Genomic DNA, 23,139 nt, shown 5'->3' with positions numbered 1-23,139 from the left:
ACCAGAGTGCGCCTGATGGCCAATCAGCTTCTGGCTAAGTTTGAGGAGAACGCCTCCGGCGCCCCCTCCTCCTCCTCGGCTGCAGCTTTGCGGAGACAGGTGAGGACAGGGTGGGGGGAGTCTCTCAGGGGGAAACTGACACAGCCAGGGGAACACTGGTGTGCAGCACAGCGGCCACCTCCCCTGTTACCACCACATATCCTGGTTTGCATCCAGGTAGGTGAAGGTGAGGTCACCTCCCATTTCCAGAGCTGCAGGGGTTAAGGCCAGATTAGCTCTTGGGACACATCCTTGTCTCCAGGGGAGCTGTGATGGTGAGGCTTAGCTTTAGGTAGAGCAGCTTGGGTTGGACAGAGCAGGGTTAGAGCTTAGTCCAGTTAGTAGGTTGGAGCAGCATGTATTGAGTGTTTAATATGAGTGGAATCTGCGACACGTGAAGTTTCTGCTGAAAGCAGCGCTTGAGCTTGGGCTGACGCTCTGACCTCTTCTGAGCACGGCCTACATATATCAGCCTGCCGCTCATTTTCACGCCTGTCATGTTATCCACAGCGTTTGGAGCATCCTCATGCCTCTAAAAGTCTACAAAGCCGAACCCTCGAGACTTGCCACTCTTGTCCTTCATGACGCAGACGCTTTTGGTCTTTCCATACTTGACGAATGCCTCCGTCAGCTTTTGCTCATCGACATACTGTCCGAAGTTCTTGATGAACACATTGGTAAACTTTGCGCTGGTACGACGCTCAGTCTCGCGCTCCTTGAAAGATTTAAAGTGGCCCACAAACGCTTTTCTGTCATTGAAGAGCATTCCGTCCAATCTTTCAATAGCTGTCTCGGCGGCATCCTTTTTCTCAAATTGTATGAAACCATAGCCTTTTGATCCAGTTTCACCCCATGCTATCTTGCTCGACACAATTTTGCCGAAGCCAGAGAAAGTGTCGTATAGATTTTCATTATCTACAGACGTATCCAAATTCTTAATGAAGACATTACCCACGCCCTCTTCCTCAGGGTCGGGTCGCGCTGAGCCCAAGTTACACGAATTGGAGAGCCATCGATCAGTTTAAAATTCATGAACTCTAAGGCGTGCTCGGCATCCACTGACCGCTTGAAGTTGACATAGGCATAACCTAGAGAGCGCTTGGTGACCCTGTCTCTGCAGACGCGGATAGAGTGGATGACCCCTGCAGGACAGAAGTGCTTAACCCGTTAAGGAGTAGCGTCACACATATGTGATCGTTCGAAAGCAGGCTCCACAGAGTACCGTCACACGTGTGATTCTGAACATTCCAACCGACTATTTTCCGATAGACAAAAACTATATGACAAACGCTATACTATGTCTTCAAAATTTACATTTAGGAGGCTAACAAGTAACACTAGCAGGTAGTAGCATTGCTACGAGTATTATGCTAGGTTGCTAGGTAACGGAAGCTAACTAAAACTAGCTAGCTTCCGTTTTGGAAAAATAACTCACTCTGGTGGAAGCGTCAGTAATATTTAGAACTCACTCCTTAAAATGAAAGAGGATCGCCTCTGTAACATCGCTGTGTAAGTCTCCTACATACAATGAGGCTTTCGATATTCTTGGAGCACGCTGATACATTTTTCGCTGACCGTCTCATTGGAAATGTTTCTTGCAACTAGACGAATCATAGGATAACAATGTTCTATAAGCAAAAGGCCCACAAGGCCTTCAACCGCCTATTGGGCCTATAGGCACCTGCGCTTGGGCATGCTGACCTGCAGTCCCCTACTTTGCGTTTGCACTGTGTTCCAGAAAATCCTAATGTTTTTGATCATTTCAAATTTTCATTAGTCAACTAAATGTGTTTATCTGGCAGATTATGAACAAATATAGGTACAGAACCTCTATTATTCATTTGCATTTGATTTTCCAATACAAATACAATCGCCTGTCTGTAGTTAACATCTTGTACTAACCACCAGGGGGAATCCATGCCCAATCTGCCTGCCCCCACATCATCTCCTGCCCCCCAGTCTCAGCCAACTCCTGTGGTGCCCCTCCCCACATGGAGACAGGTAAACACAGAAGCCCCTCCCGTCTATGCCTCTCCCATGTATAGAACTTTCGCTGTTACCACATGAGGGCACTAGAACTGTAGATCCTACAATCCCAATTTGAGTTGCCACAACGCAAAATAAATCTACAATCTCAGCACGCTGCCAAGGCTCCGATAAACAATAATTACATTCGTTTTTTGAACTCTCATTTTCTCACTGTAGTCTCCTATTACCATTGTAACCTCACTTCCACCTCACCCATTCCCCATCTCACCAAAAGCGTACGCAGCAACAGGAGCAGATGAGCTTTCGTTACAAGGAGAAGGTCAAATGTCACACTCTCCCTAGCAGAGGGGAGCAGGTACGCCATCCCTCGTCCTATACCTGTAGCCCCCCTAGTCCTAAACCTGTAGTCCACTAGTCCTATACCTGTAGTCCCCTAGTCCTAGACCTGTAGTCCACTAGTCCTAGACCTGTAGTCCGCTAGTCCTAGACCTGTAGTCCACTAGTCCTAGACCTGTAGTCCGCTAGTCCTAGACCTGTAGTCCGCTAGTCCTAGACATGTAGTCCCCTAGTCCTATACCTGTAGTCCCCTAGTCCTAGACATGTAGTCCGCTAGTCCTAGACCTGTAGTCCCCTAGTCCTAGACCTGTAGTCCACTAGTCCTAGACCTGTAGTCCACTAGTCCTAGACCTGTAGTCCGCTAGTCCTAGACCTGTAGTCCACTAGTCCTAGACCTGTAGTCTGCTAGTCCTAGACCTGTAGTCCACTAGTCCTAGACCTGTAGTCCGCTAGTCCTAGACCTGTAGTCCACTAGTCCTAGACCTGTAGTCCGCTAGTCCTAGACCTGTAGTCCACTAGTCCTAGACCTGTAGTCCCCTAGTCCTAGACCTGTAGTCCCCATAGTCCTAGACCTGTAGTCCACTAGTCCTAGACCTGTAGTCCACTAGTCCTAGACCTGTAGTCCCCCTAGTCCTAGACCTAGATACCCTAGTATCTATTCCAGTCCATTACAGCTTTGTGTCTGGAGTGTTCATTAAGTGATTCCTGATCAAGAGAGTGTATGCTTAGATAAGTCAATACTAATCATCAGTGGATGCATTCATGTTCAAGGCCTGGGGTCAATGTTAAACATTAATGTTAAGCAAATAAATCACATTTTAGCACAATTCTGATAGCTGTTGCATTGAAAGTACAATAGTGATCCAGAGTGGGATCGTCATGAAGCTTATTGGCTAGACTCCCAGTGTGTATATTTGTACAGTTTACTGCAGGGCATGTGGCATGTGACAACCACTACAACTGTCCTTTTGAATAAGTTGAAATCTCCATAGAGACCCAGTGAATTGCCTCTTTTGACAAACATAATTTAGTTGTTCCTCTGTTTCTAAACGTTCCTGCTGTCCAGAAATTATGCTGGATTAATGTAAGAGAAACATTAATAAACCTTGTATTACTGACATTGTAAAAGGGTTTGTTTTAAATAAGGCTTGATTTGGCATAAAATCTATATTAGGATATAATACTGTATGTGTTTGTCTCTGTGTCATTTCATTGTCTTTGTGACAATGTGTGTCAGGTTTGTGTACGAGTGCATTGATGGGAATGTATTTTTGTGACTCATGAGTGGTTGAAAATGTGTTAACATGTGTGTGTTTCTATGTGCTGTATGTCTCTGCCCTGTCTTACTCCTCTTGTCTCCACGCTGGTGCCTGGGATAGAAATTTGTTCAGATGTACACAGAGGGAGTAAGCTCACGGGCTGAACAGTTAGCCAATCAGCTTCAGAATCAGGAGGCCCCCAAACCCGCTACTTCAGAAAGGAGGGAATCGGTAAGAGTCTGACGCTCGCCTTGCCAACTGTCATCCTCCACCTTAATACTCCTCACCCCACATGCTAACATTAGGTTGGACTCAACATGGGGTAGATGTGGAATAACCGTTGTGCTTGACTTGACTAACACTTGAGTATGAGCATAATACTGTTAAAAACTAGTCTATCACCTCTTACTTGTATTGAAAGAAACCCAAAGTTAACTGGTCTATAGCTCCCCCCTCCTCTCTCTCACAGGTTACACAGGTTATCTCACACACCTCTCTCTCTCTCTCTCTCTCTCTCTCTCTCTCTCTCTCTCTCTCTCTCTCTCTCTCTCTCTCGCTCTCTCTCTTTGTCTCTGTCTGTCTGTCTGTCTCTGTCTCTCACTCCATCTACCTCTCTTCCGATCTCTCCATCCCTCTCCACCAGGTGAACCTGCGGGGCGTGTTTGCGTCGGGCGGCACCAGCGACGTGTGTTTCTTCTGTAAGAAGCGTGTGTACGTGATGGAACGGCTCAGCGCCGAGGGCCTGTTCTTCCACCGCAGCTGCTTCCAGTGCGACCACTGCAGCTCCACCCTCCGCCTGGCCTCCTACGCCTTCGACAGACCCACTGGTGAGGAGATGGTGGGGTGGTGGGGGCGCTTGTGCGACGGGAGATTTCAGTGAGTAGAAGGGGGAGAGACCTGGTAGGTTGGAGAGAGGTTGTGAGGACGAAAGACGGATAGACCCTGCACCCTAGACCATTGGGTTGTGAGTGAGTATTAAAGTGAAGTGTGCGAGAATCTTGACCCCCTCAGAATCCCTCTGATCTTCACACTGATAAATCTGGTGTGCCTGTGAGATTGACAGCTACATCGCATGATCACCACAAACATGAAAGATGAGTGTCAGCAGACCTTTGTGAGTCTGTATGAGACCTTGTTCAACACACTGATGTTCAGTGCTAACTGAGAATATCGTTTTGCCTCCGGCTTTTTGGTTGGACTGCTGACTTTCTGTAGTAAGTTGTGTGTGTGTGAGTGTGTGTGCGCGCGCGTGTGTCAGCAACACAGAAGCTGTATTGTGTCACGTGGCGATGAGCTGTGTGTCAGTGTAGGGTGGGAGGAGGCACAGATACGATCCTACATAACAATGTTTTTGTGTTCACATCCCTCTCTCGGAGAAGAACCTCTCTGTTTGTTTTATTTAAACCGCTCGACCAATCAGGGATGAGGTGTCACATGACTTGGATTTAAACGTGAGGCGGGAGGAGGTGTATATATGTCAGCACAGTTATCTACAGAGGGTGAGCGTTGGGTATAGAAGTGTATACGTCTGTACCTGGGATCCAGTTAGCCTGTGCTGTGTGCTATGGAGGAGTCCTTTTGTAAGATATCTCTCTCTTTTAAATCACCCAGTGTTGATTGGTTCCTGGAAGGATAGGTGATAAGAGAGGGAGTTGTACTGTAAAATAATGTTGTTTAGCTGTCATTTTCTAGGCTTGTGTGTTATCAACTGTCAGTTTATCTGTAAATCTGTCAAACAGAATTTCTGCTGCGTTTGCTAAGATGTGATGTTCTGTATGCTCTGTATGAGGTTCTAATACTGTGGTGCTACGTGGTTTTATAGGGAGGTTCTACTGTAAGCCTCACTATGACCTTCGCCTGTCTGGCGCTGCCCAGAGAAAGAGGCCTGCCCCCAACACCCCCTCCTCACCCTCGGAGAGAACCCGCTCCCAGAGGACCTCCCAGGTAAGGAGCTCTCTGTTTGGAACAACACTGAGATTCAATGTCTGGTTCGTCTGTGCAAAGGATTGTGTGGTTTAGCGTGTGGATGCAAAGAATGAATATATACTGCTGCTGCTGGGTCCAGCTGGTGTGATTTGACTCTCTGATTTGACGCTCTGATTTGACTCTGATTTGACTCTCTGATTTGACTCTCTGATTTGACGCTCTGATTTGACTCTCTGATTTGACTCTCTGATTTGACTCTCCCAGGGGTCTCTGGTTTCTCTGCCCTTCCCATCCTCCATTGATGGTCCCTCTCCTGTTACTACGGTGATAACCGATGGTCGCAGATCCTCAGGTGAAGCTCGATATAAATTATTTTTCAATGTCAAAAACTTTGTGCAAAAAAGGAAACCTGTGGTAACTGTATAAGTATTTATTTGTGAGATTATGTGTGTGTGTGTTGCCAGTGGCGTCTCTGATAGAGAGGGAGGCAGTCCTGGCCAAGCGGGTGCGCGGCACGCCGGAGCGCATTGAGCTTGAGAACTACCGTGTGACCCTGGGGAGCCTGGAGTCTGACCTGACTGAGGAGCCGGAGGAGGTGCCAGAGGAGACGCTGGCCAATCATAACCTCAGCCTGATGGTGAAGAGCACAGAGAGCTCCAGGTTAGACACACACACACACACACATACACACACACACACACACAGAACAGACTAAACATCCTCTGTCTTGCTGTAGTTCTGAGTCAGACATGGAGGAGAATGGGTCGCAGACGGTGACCTCTGAACTGTCCAGAGCCTCCTGGAGGCAGGCGGTGGAACTGCACAACCGCCTGAGGGGGCAGAAAGACAGCATGACAGGGGAGGCAGAGGAGGATGAGGAAGAGGAGGAGGAGGAGGGGGAGGTGGATGACGATGACGATCATGACGATGAGGATGATTTTGAATCTAGTGATGGTAAGTGTAGTCAGGTCTCTGTGTGTGTATTTTATGTTTGTCGTACTCTTGTCGAGCTCCTTCCCCACTCACTGTTCCTTATAGAGTGTCTGTGTGTTCCCTTTTCTTGCCGATTTTCTGTGATGTGGTGTGCTGTGTCTGTATGTGCTCTGTGTGTGCTCTGTGTGTGCTCTGTGTGTGCTGTGTGTGCGCTGTGGTGTATGTCTCCCCCTGCTGGTAGAAGGGGAGTACTGTCCTTGGGAGACAGAATGCCATTCGGGGTTGTGGGTTCTTCAAGAAGAGGTGGAGGATACAGGTAGCAACTGTACAAGAGAAAATACTAACAATACATTTTCACTTGAATAATGGTAATTTTACTCTTTCTAGCACCTATGCATGTTTGCATATATGCATATTCTCAGAACGGCCTTTTTAGGTCTTACATTTAGCTATTATTCTTAAATTGTCCTATGGACTGTAATCCTAACCTTAAACCTCTTTCATCATCCATATACTATTGTTAATTAAATATATAGTGTATTATGATCCACATGTCTATTTAAGATAACCTTTTTATATACTTTCTACTAACCTCTTTTGTTTTGTCCTCTGTCTGTCTGTCTCTCTCTATCTGTCTCTCTCTCTATCTGTCTCTCTATCTGTCTCTCTCTCTCTTAGACGAAGACTTACCCCCACCTCCACACACATCTGAGGCAGTATCATTACCCAGAAGCAATGACGGCACACTCTCTCAAACACACTTCAGCGACACATCCCTTGGCGCACACACACTTGAGATCGTCTTGCCTGACTCCACCACACCTGAGACAACAGCTCCAGACACACCCAGTCTGGACTCCCGCAGCCCTGCCAGCCTCCCCAACATCACCACCCTCAGCAGAACCCTCAGAAGCCCCACCTCCTCCGTTCCCACCCCAGACTCCAACTCCTCCGTCTTCACCTCCTCCTCTCCCAACTCCTCCTCCGGCTACTCCGCTTGCCCTGAGGAAGAGGGGAAGGAGAAAGCGCAGGATAAAAAGGAGAAGAAAGAGCGTGAGGAGAGAGAGAGGGGGATGAAGGACAGAGGAAGGCGTGATCCCAGCAGTAGCTCTGGGGTGGGTATGAACAGTGAATCCACCACCTCCGACACCACCACTCTGACCCCTCCCTGCACCCCTCCCTCCCGCTGCCTCAAAGAATGTTGGGATAGCGTAACCCAGAATGCCTTGCAGGAGGAGGGTCTGCTTGGCTCCGCACCTCGCCCTGCACCTATCATGGCAGCTGTGGTGGTGCGGAGGGCCGACCGTGAGAGCAGGGGGTCTTTCGGAGAGCTCCTGGGTGATGACGATGACGACGATATATTAGAGCCCTTTGAGGACACAAGTCCCCCCCTGTCTCCTCAGAAGCCCCTGCAGCAGGTGCTGGTCAGGGAGCACAGTACCAGAGTGGAGAGGGAGAAGGAGAGAAAGAGGGAGGTGGAAAGAAGGAGGGAGCTAGAACGAGCTGCCATGTGTATAACCCGGGAGGAGACGACCCCCCTGAGCTCTGAGCCCGCCTCAGGGAGGAGCAGGGGGGGTCTGGACCCCCGCAGACTGACAGAGAGCCTTCCTCCACTGCTTCTCGCTTCTCTGCAGGGAGGCTCCATCTTCTCCCATCTGAAGGGACTCAGGGACACGCAGGGCCCCAGCCAGTGTGCTCCCGAGGAGGGGACGGAGGAGGGCAGACCCAGGCCTCTCTGGAAGGCTGTCTTCTCCGGGTACAAGAAGGACAGAAAAAAGAAGGAGAGGACTTCCTCTCAAGACAAGATAGCTGCTGCCGCCCCTTCGGAACATGGCAGGAAGGAAGCAGCCAGGAAGGAAGCAGGCAGGAAGGAAGCAGCCAGTAAGGAAGGAGGCAGGAAGGAAGCAGGCAGGAAGGAAGCTCAAGAACGGAAATCCACAGGTCAGACTGACATTTAGTACACATACAGTACACACACAAATACACTTTTCCTCATTTCCTCTCTCTCCATATTTAGGCAGGCCCTTGAAGGTTAATCAGAGCTGGTTGGAGGAATCTGAGCTGACCTGTTCTGCAGTCATGGAGAGATGTTCCCTGAACCCCAGAGCCAATGTAAGAACATCACTGATCTCAGACCAGCAGGTTGACATATCTCCACAACACTAACAGTGAGAACAGTAACTGCTGGCCTTGGAATTTGTTTTAGTAAAGCTTCAATTAATCAGGAGGTATTCTGATTATAACATATTGATAACTCCACGCCGTCTAGATTCAGGTCTTGCCACATGTTGTAATTTTGTGTTGAGGATGTTGACATGTTGGGTGAATGTTTGTAGCTACGCCTGGAGATTTTTGACCTGGCGTCAGATCTCCAGAAGGAAACTATAAAAGAGGAGGAGGAGGACCAGGGAAATGAGGAGGTACACTGCGTGTTTTAGTGGAAGAAAGACACTGTTGGTTTTTAGTTTAGTTTTAGACAGGCACATAGACCTTAAGGACTTGCCTCAGACTCCTATATTCTGTACATCATAGCTGAAGTCAACAGTTATACATCGTAGTTTTGCAAAATTTGTTTTGGAGAAATTATGGAAGTAAGGAGTAGAAACATATATTCACACATTTTGTTGAAGGATGATTTTGTTGTTCTTCATCTTTCCAAGACCACCTATGTCCCTCATGCTCTGGCGTTCAGGAGAGCGTATGCCATCAAGGTAGAGTGGGCATCAGTGGTGCTCCTTTAGACCAGTCCCCAAAGCAATGCTGGAGTAGTGCATAGCTTCTCTACAGAGTCTTCGACCCGTGTGTACATGTGTGTGTAAGTGTCCATCTTTCGCTTTTCTGTACTGTAGAAGCGTCCTGTGAAGAAGACGACGCCCGCTAAGGAGACAGGGAGCGAGTCCCTCTGTCCCACAGAGGTGTTGGGCGCGCTGGTGCCTTTCAAGGACCCCTCGAGCCTGAGTGTGACCGACACGCTGTTCCGGAAGGCCAGCGCGGAGGAGCAGCTGGACGCCAGGATCACGCGCAGGGTACAGAAGGCTGCACGCAAACAGGCCAAACAGGAGCAGCTCAAGAGACTGCACCGAGCACAGGTACACACACTACACACACACACACATGTACACACATACACACTACACACAGATGTACACACTACACACACACACATGTACACACTACACACACACTACACACACTCACATATAAACCCACACTCACACACAGATACACACACGTGGTGTTTGCGTTGTTTACTACACTGTACAGTGTATTTGATCAGTGTGCGTGTGCATGTCTGCGTGTGTGTGCGTGTGTGTCGGCGTGTGTCTTTGTCAGATCATCCAGAGACAGTTGGAGCAGGTGGAGGAGAAACAGAGACAGCTTGAAGAGAGGGGCGTGGCTGTGGAGAAAGCTCTGAGGGGCGAAGCAGGTAGATACACACACGGAGGGTTTCTGGTCGATCTGTGTGTGCTCATGTTCGTGTGTGTGCTCCTCTGGTCTTTTATGCCCGATGTGCTCTCTCTATAGACTACTGGGGAGACTCTAGTGAGAACCAGGAGCTGGATTTATATTTGGGGGGTGAGTATAGCGCTTACCAGGTGGAGGTCATGGGTGGCGTTGTAGCGTATTTCACAGTCCACTCCCCAGACAATTGACTTGTGTTCTTTCTCTCGACCCACCTCTCTCCTCTGTAGGGATGGGCAGGCAGGATAACCCAGGTCTGATGCAACAGTGGTTTAAGCTGGTGCAGCAGAAAAACATTCTGGTGCGCTACGAGTCGGAGCTCGTGATATTGTGAGTATCGCACCCTCCAAGCCCATGGAATGGACTGTGTGTGTCCTTTCGAGTTCTTCCTTGACTCTTTCATGGTCTCTGCTCAGTGCTCGAGAGTTGGAGTTGGAAGACAGACAGAGTCGGCTTCAGCAGGAGCTCCGAGAGAGGATGGCCGTGGATGGTGAGTTCCAACCCCATCCTCTCCTCTGCCTGCACAAACGCTATTCAAACACAAACGAATCCATAGCATTTGAACCAAACCCTCTAAATCCCCCCCCCTGCTCTCTCCTGTTGGGCTAGACCACCTGAAGGGGGAGGGCGAGCTGGTGGAGGAGAGGCTGATCCTGGGGGAGATGCTGGAGGTGGTGGAGCAGAGAGACGCCCTGGTGTCCCTGCTGGAGGAGCACAGGCAGCAGGAGCACCAGGAGGACCGAGACCTGGAGGCAGTCATGCTGTCCCGAGGCCTGGGTCTGCACTGGGCCTGACCCCTCAACCCCCCTCCACACCTACTGTACCACGCTTCACCGTGCTCTGCCTTGTGACATCACATACACCCTCACCCCAGCCTGCCTTGAGACATGACTTCCTGTCCAGCAGGAAGCCAGCCATCACAATACTGCACATCCTCTGGCTGGCCTACCACACTACACGCCTGCAGTTGCCAGGCTTAAAAGGCTTCTGACCCTCAGACAGCAGGTAGTGCTCCGCTATGACCCCCTGGCCTGGTTATCCCGCCTACAGCTGCATGTCCCTGGGTGTGTTGCCCTCCATACCCCCCCCACCCCCCGCCTGGTGAACCCTGAACTCACAACCCTACTCGTGACAGGCTTGGAACCCTCACTACTTGGGGCTCTCGCCATACCTGATAGGATCACATGACTTGTTAAAATGATATCCGGCTATCCTTGGATGTAGTGATTAACATCTATAAAACATGAGGGGCACTGCTAATTTACTAAGCCTTCTAATGGTATGTCAATCTTTGTATGTTGTATAATAAAACAAACTCGGATGTCTGACTTTTAATGAATCAAGTGAAACCTTCACCAGTACATTGCAAGAGACAAATAAAGAAAAAGGACAGTCAGCAGATGTTTGAACAGTCTGTTTGTTCACTGTTTAATGACATCCAAAAACACCATGATGGGTACAAAAGCCTGTACAGCCAACTACCAGAGAAGCACCTTCATAATTAGTTTAACTTTGTCTTTTTCTAAGAAAATCTCTGCCCTGAGATGGATCCTATCATATAAACACAGACACTCCCAGTTTACACATGTCCACTCCCCGCAAAGAAGAGGCAGTTACAGTATTAAGCGGTAATGATCAGGTGCTTCCTGGTTTCTTCAGTGGAGCGGGGGAGATTACCAACGAGAGCGTTCTCCCCTCTATGTGTTCCCGTTTTAGAAGCTGGTGCTGTTGCCGACATCCAGCTTGAGATCTTTGGCCACCAGACCGGCCGTTACCGGGTGCATGGCTGCCCTGTGAGCCTGGAACACCCGCACAGCCTCGTCCCGGAACTTGCCAAAGCCGAACACGTCCCTGAGGAGAGAGGAGGGGGGCACAGGAGAACGGGGCCGGGTTCAGAGGAAAAGGATACACTGTACCTTGTTTGAACTGATTGCCACTAGTAGGCCATGTGTCACACGATCACAGAGGGGACCGCGCATGGGCAGGCAGACCACGGTTGCCACGGTTACCTGAAGAGTGGCCGTGTGAACTTCATCCTCCCCTGATCCGTCGCCATCTTCAGCGCCAAGGGAACCTGCTCCTCCCATCTGGACTTCACACACAGGCGCAGCCATCTGCAGGGCAGGACGCCACCGTGAGACCCACAGGCACACACACAGTCTCCATGGAGATACCAAGGCAGTCAGGTCGCTCACCTGAAGCGGATCTCAGAGTTGTTGTAGGTGTTGAAGTTGTACACTTCCTGCATTCTCTTCACATGGGTCAGGGGGAGGGGCTCCTACAGAGATGGACCACACATTCTCATTGGACGGTTAAGCATAGAGTCTTGACCATTACTACAAGGTTGATGTTAAGTTGCTGTGGCGATCAGAGGATTGACAGATGTGCCATACTTCCTGCAGGAGAAGAGACAGGAACTCAATGAGTTGGTGGGAGGAGAGAATCTTCAGGTCTGCACCACTGAAACCAGCCAGATCTCCCTCTTTGGCCTGGACACAGAGAGACAGAGACAGAGAGACAGAGACAGAGACAGAGAGAGAGAGAGAGAGAGAGAGAGAGGGGTGTGAGATAACCTGTGAGATAAACCTCCAGAGACAGGACTTCTATCAACCTAATAGCACTGGGCCACAGGCTTCTTACCTTGACCCATCTCTGGCAGAGAGCAATGCAGGCATCAGCCATGGTGTTGTCATACCTGAGATTTGGTGATACAAACATGGTGATTTTTGATATAGGATATTTCCTACATGGTGTATAAAAGCACTTTCAACTGTATTAAGTTAGATTTGTACAACAAATTCCAGTCAGGGCCTGGTAGAGCAGGGTGTGCTCACTGTGGTTTGAAGGGGGGCATGCCAGGGGTGCGCATCCAAGCATTCCAGTCTACTTTGTTCAGAATGTCCACCTGGGAAAAAGGAATAGAACGCATGCTGGTTTAGGTCTTGTCCCCTACAGAGGCTGTTAGCGTGGGGAGGTGGAGAAGTTGGTGAGTACCTTGTCCTTGAAGTAAGTGAACAGGTAGTTCTTCCACTCGTCTGTGGTGACACTGCTGTAGGCAAACATCTGGATGTAGGACTTAACGAATGCCATGAACACCTCTGAGAAAACACAGACACTGAGACGTCAGAGAATTAAAACTGCAAGAATATGTGTCTGTGTGTGTCTGTGTGTGTGCGCGCGCGCGCATGTGTGGGCTTACCCGGCCCGCCCAAGAGTTCCTCCAGGTGATAGAGGAGAGCAAAGCCTTTCTCGTAGGGGACCGAAGAGAAGGCATCATCGGGGTCCACCTCTTTCAGGTCAGGCACCAGGTTGGTCAGAGGATTGTTGGCTCCAAACGTGTTCACCTGGAACCCACGTGTGACAGAGGGCCAGGGTGCTCACTAACACGGACACACAACAGTACAGTACAGATTGTGTTAGACCACGATGCGTTTGTGCGTGTGTTGACACTTACTGCTTCCTGCAGGTCCTTCCAGCCCCCGATGGCTTTGAACTGCCTAAACTGCTCACTCTCCATACACCTGCCAATCATCCTCTCCAGGTAGACAGTGTGCCCCTCGTTCAGCCTGTTTTAGATTGACATTTCAATGAGAAACACAAAAGGAGACACCACAAAGTACACGTCCACCACTGACTGCCAGCTGAGAGAGGTTTGTAGCATACCAGAAGTGCTCCCAGGTCTTATTGGTCACAAGGTTGCCAGTCCAGCTGTGTGAGATCTCATGGGCTATCACCTGGAGGAGGAACACTCAGATAAACACACCTGGCCTGTCATGGAAACACACACACAAAGTTTTAAGTGCACCAAACTTACATTCGATAAGGATCTGTCTCCAGCCTGAAAGATAAACACGATAACAAACATTACCAGACTTTCCAAGGTACATTTTATGGGGTGATTAAGCTAGGGGGAAATGTGTGTGGTTCAGTTCCTCACCAGCAGGGTAGGGGTGGCGAAGGTGAGACAGGGGTTCTCCATGCCCCCGTAGGGGAAGGAAGGGGGCAGGACCAGGATGTCATAATGTCCCCACACATAGGGCCCAGCCAAATCCTCCGCTGTTTTCAACATGGTCTCAGTCTGGTCAGGGTTACACACACAAATACAGATCAGAAACAAACCAAAAACACACCTTATATTGAACAGAGTTATTGCTACAAGCAATAAGGAAAAACAGAAATCCTGTAGAACTAACCTCAGAGAACTCAAAAGCTGCCTGGTCCACAAACTCCTTCTCAGACCAAACACGAGACCTGGGGCCAATCTCTCTTGTTGTTAAGAAATAAATAAAATAAAAAATGTTTTACTTTCATTTGACTTCTCTAAAGCACATCCAGAGAGGCATCAGAGTTTGAAAGTGTGGATTTGGTAGGAGAGTGTGTGGTCTGTACCTGCTCTCCAGAGCTCCCACCACAATGGCAATGAGATAGGAGGGCATGGGCACCTGGGTAAGGTCAAGGGTCAATGAACAGATTGTGAGGTCAGGACGCTTTGCTTACTTTCTCTTCATAATCTACATGTTGTATATAACTGGTCTGGTTAATGACAGTCACTCTGCTACATCAGCTGGCAGAGTTGTACCTTGAACAGCCATAACTATAATAGTGGGATAGAGTGAAAGTGAGATTGATATGCAAGAGAGAAAGATCCTAATGGAAGTAAGGGATAGGTGGAGGTATGTACTGACTGGTTGTCTGAAGCGGTAGATGACTCTGCTGTTATCCAGGGGGTCAGGGACCTGACCGTCACGGACAGCACTCATGACTGCAACCAGCTCCTTGGGGACAGATACCTATACACACACAAATGTACTGATATTACCTTAAACTGAGATGATGTGTTCAGGTTTCCTGGTACAGATGGTGTGTGTGTGTGTTACCTGAGCATAATAGGTGTGCTTCACTGAGGGACTGTCCTGACAGGGGACCATGCTTCTGCAGTGGTTGGCCTGGAGGGGAGATAAACAGTTTAGCCTGAGCTTCATCCTTGGGATACGTTGATGCCATTTCCAAAGTTAGATCAAACAAACGGAAATCCAACAACAAAAAATGTTTTAACATTGCGGATAACTTGTGGAAATTCCCTCAGGAAGTACACTGACATAAAGGGCACTTAATAGCACATTATATTTGCACCATTATCAGCAATAATGGAGGGAGGGAGGCAATGATCAAGGTCCCTTAAACGTGCTTATCAGTTTAACACCTTTGTACACAGGTAACAATAAAGAGAGAAGAATATCTGGATGAGGGAAGGATAAAAAGAGAAAATGGGAGGAAGAAAATAATATATACAAAGGTAGAATTTGTATAATAAAAGTAGTTTTTCTGTCCAACCACTAAAAGGAATTTGGATGTGTGTATATGAGTTCTCAGACTGAAGACAGGTGTGTATCATGACAGCTACCTGGCACTGGCTGAAGAGGTAGGGATGTTTCTTCCCAGCGGTCTGTGCAGGAGTGAGCCACTGCAGAGCGGAGGCAGTGGGAGCCGTGTCGTAGGTCACCTCCACAATCACATGCTGCCCCCTACAACACACACATATTTCCAGCAGGCGTTTCTCACATGGCACAACTTACGTTTGGAAAAGATGTGAGAGAAAGGTATATTGCCAAAGATGTTATATGATGTGGGAGGAGAGAAGATTGAAGAGAAAGGACCACTGTTAAGTGGTGGATACCAAAACTGATGGCCATGACCTGACCCTAGCTGTGAGGGATGTGGCACTGATGGTTGAGGTTACCTGGAGAGGTCAAAGGGTAAAGTAATCTCCAGTGGAGTCCCCATGTAGCTGTGCTTGGGTCCCAAAGCAAACTTGGCTGCCTGTCCATTAGCTGTTACCTTGGAGATCTTCAGATCTTTAGTGTCTAATGTCTGTTGGTGATGAGGACAGAAAGAAAGATTGTACATAACCTCCTTCAGACCAGTGGCGATTTCTTTAAGACTGCAAAGGAAGCTCAGCGTCCACTAAAATTTCAAAAAATTAATGGTCAAATATTTACTATTGTGTTAACATTTTAAATGCGTTAGAACACGTTCATATCGAAGACGAGTTCTTTCAGAATCAGCTACATATATTAGCAGGTCGACTGACTGATTTCCTTCTCATACATTCCCGTAGCGTCACAGTGTATTTCCCTGTTGAAGCTCAGCTTCCATGGACTTCAATGGGGCTGCTTTTAAAAGTTTTTTTCAGTGCTTCGAAACTATACGGTCATTGGATGAATGCTGAGATTATGTCCCGCCTCGGACGCTCAGCGTCTCTGGGGGTGAATGGAGGAGTGGGCTGGCCTGGACGCTGGGCTTCCGCGTGATGATTGGAGGGTCTGTCGAAAGACTGCATCTCCTTTTGATTGACAGTAATTTTGTACTACAGAAAGTCACCGAAGCTATTCAAGCTCAGTCCCATCGCGGATTTTGCAACTGTAGTTGAAAGACAAATTGCAGCAACTATTTCTTGGTATTTTCTGCGAAATTGCTAACCAATTTTCATCATACAATTATACACCACGTTCCTTGTTTCAGTGTAACCAAATTTCCTCCTTGATTAATATTGTTTTGTTAGATTGTTCGTTGATTCATTCAGTAGGCTAGGCTAGTGTCGTAGGGGTGAACTAGCCAGTGAACTAGCCAAATAAATACAACATTTTTAGGATGTAGGCCGAAAATGAGCTTCCCTCTTTGAAAGACCAGCAGCCGCCACTGCTTCAGACATACACACTGTTTATAAGAAGATAGAAAACACAAACAATAAAACCAAATATATCAACTGGAATTATGAAGGTTTCCCTTTAAAGACATTTAACTGACACAAGGTGTCATATCTTTCTGGCCCACGCCCGAATAACAGTTGCCCACCAGTGAGAAGATCTGGATCTAAGTCCACACCTGTCAAAGTCCGAGTCTGGCTGTCTATGGCTCCATTCTACGTGTTTTGATCATTTTTACAGGTTTATATTATTCACGTAATCTATAGTATAATACTAATGAATAGTAAGGAGTACTAAGGAGTAATTCTAATACGAATTTTGAGTGAGGTGAGAGACATAATACTATCTTCCCTAGCTTTGTGTGAACGGATCAGTAGTGAATGCCTGAATGTAGTCAGCTATGACAGTCGCTCTCCAGTATAGTATGTAAAGTATGTGCCAACACAAAAGAAATGTTAAATGTAGTCGCCGCCACGACTACATTAAACATAGTAAACACTAACGTGCAAAGTCCCACCCTCTATTTGACAACCATATCCATCCATGTTGACAAAAATTAGATTAGGCTATTACATTTTCACACTGTGATCAACCTAACAGTTGTGGTGTTAACACATGAACGGCAACAAGATAAAAATGTAAATGAATGAATTTCAGAAACATGCTGCCGCCAGTTGATAGGCGGTATCCCACCGGTTGTGACCGAATACAGCTAGCTCAAAAAATACTTTACCAGAGACGAAAAATGATCCTCCAAAACTTCTATTGTTAGTGCAACCTTCGACTTAAGTACATGGCTTTCAAAGTCAACATTGTAAGTGAGATTCAGGTGCTTCGTAAGGCATTTGGAGATGGAGGAGAAGGAGCAGGGGTCTGAAGCTGAAGCCATGATGTGTCTTGAAACCTAAAGAAAACGCACTGAATGAAATTTTATTGAAAACTACAATCAACTCAGTGTGGCGACTTGTGTGCATTGTGGGACTTGAAGTTAACTCCTGGCTTGAAAATGCTAGGATCTTCCCAAATGTGTCATGTAAAGAACTACAATTACCAGATGTATCTCCCTACCATCTGCATCATAGCAAGGCCTTCTCGCTAGAGGGCGCCGTGATTGAAATTGTTTTTCAGAACATGACGAGGAAATGGACCCTTGACTCGTGATGGACCCATTTGACCACTCTGAATCTCAACAAACTGAGACGGAGAATGCAGCAGAAAATGCAGATTCGCGTTTGCCATGGGCCCGGTTTTCGTCGTGGCTGGAGTGTGTCTGCGTCGTTACCTTCGACCTCGAGCTCGGACAAGCCATTGAGGTACGGCGTCAGTGGTCAGCAGCATCCACCTTGACAGGTGTTGTTTACAGACAGGCAGTGATGCTAGCTAGCTAAATATAGCTGCGCTAGATATAGCTGGCTAACTAAATACTTATTGCTATGGATGGACTACGTGAACCTCACAGGCAAACATTCTAGTTTCTTAATCGGTTGAGTGATGTTACAGTTATTATAAAATGTTACACTTTCACTTTGATATCCTCAGCTGGTGTATCCACAGGACGTGAAACTAACCGAGAAGGAGGTAAGAGTTAGTACGATTTAAGTTGTAGGCTAGTTTCCTGAATTGTCCTTATAATGTACAGAACCTGCGCAAGGATACTTCCATTATGTATCTCCAAATCATCATTTTCCCCTTGCCTTGCAGAAAACCAGCATTTGCTACCTATCCTTCCCCGATTCTTACTCAGGTGAGTAAATCCATGATATAGCTGTCCCTCCGTGGTCCTATAGTCAGTACCTCCAGCCATGACATCAGTTACGCAATGATGTAACCACAGACTTGTAGTCAAGAGCTCTAGTTTCTTTGCTGGGTGGTCAACTGATGTCTGCCATATTTCCAAGGATGCCTTGGAGACACCCAGTTCAGCTTCAGGCTACGCCAGTCCGTGGGTCGCAGCGGTTCCTGGTTTGGAGAGGAGGATGCATACAACAGGGATGCACCTGTCACACTACAGGTGATGTCACTCCTCCCACCCTACCCACCCTCCCAGCCTACCCACCCTCCCAGCTTACCCATCTTCCCAGTCTCTCCACCCTCCCAGCCTACCCACCTTCCCAGCCTCTCCACCCTCCCAGCCTACCCACCCTCCCAGCCTCTCCACCTTCCCAGCCTCTCCACCCTCCCAGCCTACCCACCTTCCCAGGCTCTCCACCCTCCCAGCCTTCCCACCTTCCCAGGCTCTACACCCTTCCAGTCTCCCCATTCTCTCAGTCTCTCCACCAGTGACGATTTCTTTAAGACTGCAAGGGAAGCTCAGCGTCTCCTAAAATTTCAAAACATTTCAAAAAATGGCCTGGACGCTGGCCTGGACGCTGGGCTTCCGCGTGATGATTGGAGGGTCTGTCGAAAGACTGCATCTCCTTTTGATTGACAGTAATTTTGTACTACCGAAGCTATTCAAGCTCAGTCCCATCGCGGATTTTGCAGCTGTAGTTGAAAGACAAATTGCAGCAACCTATTTCTTGGTATTTGCTTTTGCTATGAGCTTCCCCTCTTTGAAAGACCAGCAGCCGCCACTGCTCTCCACCCTCCCAGTCTCTCCTCCCTCCCAGCCTACCCATTCTCTCAGTCTCTCCAACATCCCAGTCTCCCAGTCTCTCTAAGTGTCTCCACCCAGACCTTTGCATGTTATGATGTTACTCGATACTAGATGTTACTATCAGCGCTTGCCATAATGTTAATTTAATATGTTTGTCTCATAGAGAGAGCTGTCTCATTTCTATGGTTACGTGTACTTCAGACAAGTCAAGGACACTTCTGTCAAAAGAGGCTATTTTCAGAAGGTGAGATTTAATGCCTCTGCTTGCACTTTTAAGGTCTCAGGTAACAGGTTTGTGGTGAGATGAGCCGTTGTGTATTGACTTTTCTCTCTTTCTTTCCCTCCCTCTCTATTACTCATCCTCCCTGCAAAGTCACTTGTTCTAGTGTCCAGGCTACCATATGTCCACTTTTTCCAAAACCTACTGCAGATCATAGCACCAGAGTATTTTGAGAAGTTGGAGCCCTGCCTTGAAGCTGGTCAGTCAATAACATATAACTCATCTGTGGTTCTTGGATTTGAGATCTTTCCTATAAACATCTCTACTTCTTTCTCTGACCTGCAGTGTGTAATGAGCTCGACCAATGGCCTTCTCCAGTGCCGGGACTCACACTAAATCTACCTGTGATGGGTGTGGTTTTGCAGGTAAAATACATGGCCATGCTTGAATTTACTGTACATTGGGTGTGTGCGTATTTGACTAGGTTCAGTGTGACATGTATGAACTCCTTTCAGGTTAGGATTCCCTCAAAGAATGACAAGCAAGGAGGAAGCCCAGTAAAGCAGGCCTTGAAAGAGGTATACTACTTCTAATCCACTAAGATTCACTTTTAAGATCATTCAGTGGAGGATAGAATCTTGATTTCTCTTTCCATTTTGTCCAGAATCTCTTACCAGCCCCAATGATGCTGCCCACCATACATGAGCTGGATCTGTTCAAGTAAATGACCATTTCTACTGTATTTTCACTAGTTGCATGAAATGTTTTTTGTCTGTCATTAGGAGAACACAGAATGCATTTCCATGAGTAAAATTAATCTAACTGGAAAAGCTTTGACCCCGCCAGGTGTTTCCAGTCGGTCCTTATCCACCTGCAGATGCTGTGGGAGCTCATGCTGCTTGGGGAGCCCATTGTTGTCATGGCGCCATCTCCCGCGGTCTCCTCGGAAACCGTGCTGGCTTTGGTGAGGTAATTACAGCCTTAGAGAAGATACAGCTAATGTGATGGTAATTTCCTTTCCAAATTCTGATCAGGTGTGTAGTAAATGGTTGAGTTTTTCCCATGTGACCTCGCCCTTAATCTTACTCCAGCTCGATTTCTCCGCTGAGGTATTGCTGTGACTTCCGGCCTTATTTTACCATTCATGACAGTGAGTTTAAGGAGTATACCACCAGGACACAAGCACCGTGAGTGAACAGCTCTGAACTACCTACAGTTGACTAGCACTGTGTAGTCGTAGTAGAATCTGTTGTTCTTGAATTATCTGGAGCTCAAATATTTCTTTTATTTTTTTATTGCTTGTTTCTCTTTTTCCTTCTCCCTCTTTGTCCATCGCTCCACCTCTGTCCTCGGGGTGCTCCAGGCCTAATGTGACCCTAGGTGTCACCAATCCCTTCTTCATTAAGACCTTCCAGTGCTGGCCCCATATTGTACGCATTGGTGAACTCAAGATGTCTGGTAAGAAGAAGCCTGTCTACAGTCTTTCCGCCTCATTTGCACCTTTCCACATTACCAGCTTCTATCACACATCTAATCTCCCTGCTGTCTTTTCAGGTGACTTGCCTAAGCAGGTAAAGGCAAAGAAACTAGCTAAGCTGAAAACATTGGACACTAAGCCAGGTAAAATGTGTTCTACATAAGATTTGGTCTTCTGTCGCAAACTGTTTTAATTAAAACATAACTTTGTTTCACTTAGTAAAACACATTTCTTGCTCTTTGGTCTTTCAGGTATTTACACAGCATATAAAACATTCCTTCACAAAGACAAGTCCCTCCTCAAAAGACTCTTGAAGGTAAGTATGAGGTCCTCTGGACTGACAAGTGTCTTCATACATCACTCCCTCTTTATCACTGTGTCTCCCTCCTTTTTTTTCTCTCTTTCCCTGTCTGTCTGTAGGGGATCCAGAGGAAGAGGCCATCAGAGGTTCAGAGCGCCATCTTGAGGAGACATCTGTTAGAACTCACTCAAAGCTTCATCATACCACTGGTGAGACCACTCACTATCTTCCTGTCAGCTTCCTATCAGCCGCCCACAATGTGCATCCTGTTTGTCTCACCTGTGTGCTCGTCTCTCAGGAGCGATACCTGGCCAGCCTGATGCCCCTGCACAGGTCTGTCTCCCCCTGGAAGGTGGGTAAACATTGTGGCATATTCTAGAACATTGGACTTTCTTCAAGGTTGACATCTTCTAATGATAGAAATGTGTGTGTGTGTGCGTGTTTCCTTCCAATATATGCCTCCCAGACACCTCCTCAGATCCGACCCTTTAGTCAGGAGGAGTTCATTTCAACTCTTGACCACGCTGGACCCCAGCTCACCTCTGTGCTCAAAGGGGATTGGATGGGCCTGTACAGGTGTGTACACCTGATGGATTCGACTGTTAGCTTATCTGTCTCACTCCTTTCTCTTAATGGACATACTATAGATGGATATTAGTTAGACTATAACCATGTATTTTACTGTATTGTATGGCTGTTAAGGAGATTCTTTAGGTCACCCAACTTTGACGGCTGGTATCGCCTTCGACACAGAGAGATGACCCAGAAACTAGAGTGTATCCATCTGGAGGTCATCTGCGATGCTGTAAGTTCATCCTGATACAAGTTTGAGTACAATCACTGCCATATTTCAGCATAGTCTCTCCACCAGTCCCTCCAGGCAACCTGGGAGATCAGTGGTTGAACATCTGTTTTGATTTGCTCCTTCAGGACCTGCTGGGTTGGACTAAAGACAAGTCAGAAGTGGAGATTGTGGATCTGATTCTGAAGCTGAGAGAGAAACTGGTTGGTACTAAGCGTGTCGTCTACCATTGATACAACACTTATACCGTTTGCAATCAGTGGCAGGAGTAGTTTTGCAATTAAAATACAATTGTAACTGACATGTATGGAAGTTGGTGGTGAGGGCTAGGACTAGATGTTGACTGAGGTGATTGTCCTCTCTAGTTGAAGGCTTCCAGGCAGCAGCTACCAGTGAAGGAGGGGGTCCTGGAGAAGCTGGAGGAGTACATCCTGACTGTCATCAGCTCTCTACCAGAGGATCTGCAGACTGTATTATACAGGCACTGACACACACACACACATATCCCCTTACTATTAATAATGTTAAATTATTATTTTCACAAAATCTATTGCCATCTCCCAAACCATTATCCCTTATGAGTAGGGTGGTTGGAATTTAGAATGTACTGTAGCACAAATCAGATTGAACTGGATGTATTTAACATTCCAGCCACATTAACTGATACTGATAACTGCTAGGGCATTTTAGGCAAATGTAAATATACACCTGTGGTCACTTGGCATACGTCTACAGGAATTGTTACTGTAAGCTTTTTTTAAACCATTATTTATGCATGTGCAGCCCTTTATATGGCAAAGTCAAAACCTGTTAAGAAGATAGTAAACTCGTGTTTGGTCATGGACCTACCTTATCATTAGAAACCTCAATGGCAGAAAACCATGTTCTTTACTTTCCACAGTGCTGCTATAAGAAAGGTAGAACACTTTTGATCTTTTACAGTTTTGTACTTAAAAATGGCAAATGTTGGTGAAGTAGTATACACAGCACAGCCAAATGAATCCACATCGATTCTGCAATACTGCAATGTAATGTGTGGAGTGCAAGATGAATTTGTCAAAATAACTTGAATGTATGTTTAACATTTATCAA

General features: G+C 47.2%; 3 protein-coding genes and 1 pseudogene across 4 annotated transcripts; 2 read left to right on the top strand and 2 right to left on the bottom strand.

Annotated features, from left to right (window-relative positions):
* Positions 1–361: 361 nt before the first annotated feature.
* LOC136960475 (polyadenylate-binding protein 1A-like) lies at positions 362–1,603 on the bottom strand (annotated as a pseudogene).
* Positions 1,604–2,017: 414 nt separating this feature from the next.
* LOC136960474 (protein-methionine sulfoxide oxidase mical3b-like) lies at positions 2,018–11,352 on the top strand. The gene is made up of 15 exons (XM_067254985.1): positions 2,018–2,040; positions 3,744–3,854; positions 4,267–4,450; positions 5,446–5,567; positions 5,814–5,901; positions 6,014–6,209; positions 6,286–6,503; positions 7,161–8,423; positions 8,500–8,594; positions 9,332–9,571; positions 9,816–9,909; positions 10,008–10,058; positions 10,175–10,274; positions 10,361–10,434; positions 10,554–11,352. Exons 2-15 carry the CDS (start codon positions 3,756–3,758, stop codon positions 10,736–10,738), a joined length of 3,009 nt encoding a protein of 1,002 aa, XP_067111086.1. The 5' UTR covers positions 2,018–2,040; positions 3,744–3,755; the 3' UTR covers positions 10,739–11,352.
* On the bottom strand, positions 11,343–17,540 carry lta4h (leukotriene A4 hydrolase). Its single transcript, XM_067254040.1, has 19 exons — positions 17,385–17,540; positions 15,685–15,815; positions 15,349–15,469; positions 14,822–14,890; positions 14,630–14,734; positions 14,334–14,386; positions 14,138–14,210; positions 13,882–14,022; positions 13,759–13,782; positions 13,608–13,678; positions 13,399–13,510; positions 13,144–13,288; positions 12,939–13,042; positions 12,779–12,849; positions 12,585–12,639; positions 12,338–12,433; positions 12,140–12,222; positions 11,954–12,058; positions 11,343–11,795 (listed from the first exon to the last, which is right to left on the bottom strand). Exons 1-19 carry the CDS (start codon positions 17,538–17,540, stop codon positions 11,657–11,659), a joined length of 1,854 nt encoding a protein of 617 aa, XP_067110141.1. The 3' UTR covers positions 11,343–11,656.
* Positions 17,541–17,758: 218 nt separating this feature from the next.
* Positions 17,759–22,541, top strand: dennd6b (DENN/MADD domain containing 6B). Of its 2 annotated transcripts, XM_067254433.1 has the most exons (20): positions 17,759–17,964; positions 18,191–18,229; positions 18,353–18,395; positions 18,550–18,662; positions 19,411–19,491; positions 19,621–19,726; positions 19,813–19,892; positions 19,983–20,045; positions 20,132–20,187; positions 20,314–20,436; positions 20,559–20,654; positions 20,831–20,925; positions 21,022–21,087; positions 21,196–21,260; positions 21,365–21,454; positions 21,544–21,597; positions 21,712–21,821; positions 21,948–22,050; positions 22,176–22,250; positions 22,413–22,541. In XM_067254433.1, exons 1-20 carry the CDS (start codon positions 17,812–17,814, stop codon positions 22,533–22,535), a joined length of 1,734 nt encoding a protein of 577 aa, XP_067110534.1. In that variant the 5' UTR covers positions 17,759–17,811; the 3' UTR covers positions 22,536–22,541. The 2 variants fall into 2 exon arrangements, with proteins under 2 accessions (XP_067110534.1, XP_067110533.1); XM_067254432.1 differs by having other exon boundaries at positions 17,812–17,964; positions 19,813–20,045.
* Positions 22,542–23,139: the final 598 nt, after the last annotated feature.

The sequence above is a fragment of the Osmerus mordax genome, chromosome 17 (assembly GCF_038355195.1).
Source record: "Osmerus mordax isolate fOsmMor3 chromosome 17, fOsmMor3.pri, whole genome shotgun sequence".
In the NCBI taxonomy this organism is placed as follows: Eukaryota; Metazoa; Chordata; class Actinopteri; order Osmeriformes; family Osmeridae; genus Osmerus; species Osmerus mordax.
The sequence above is the reverse complement of the archived record's forward strand: the minus strand, read 5'-3'. Positions and strand labels throughout refer to the sequence as shown.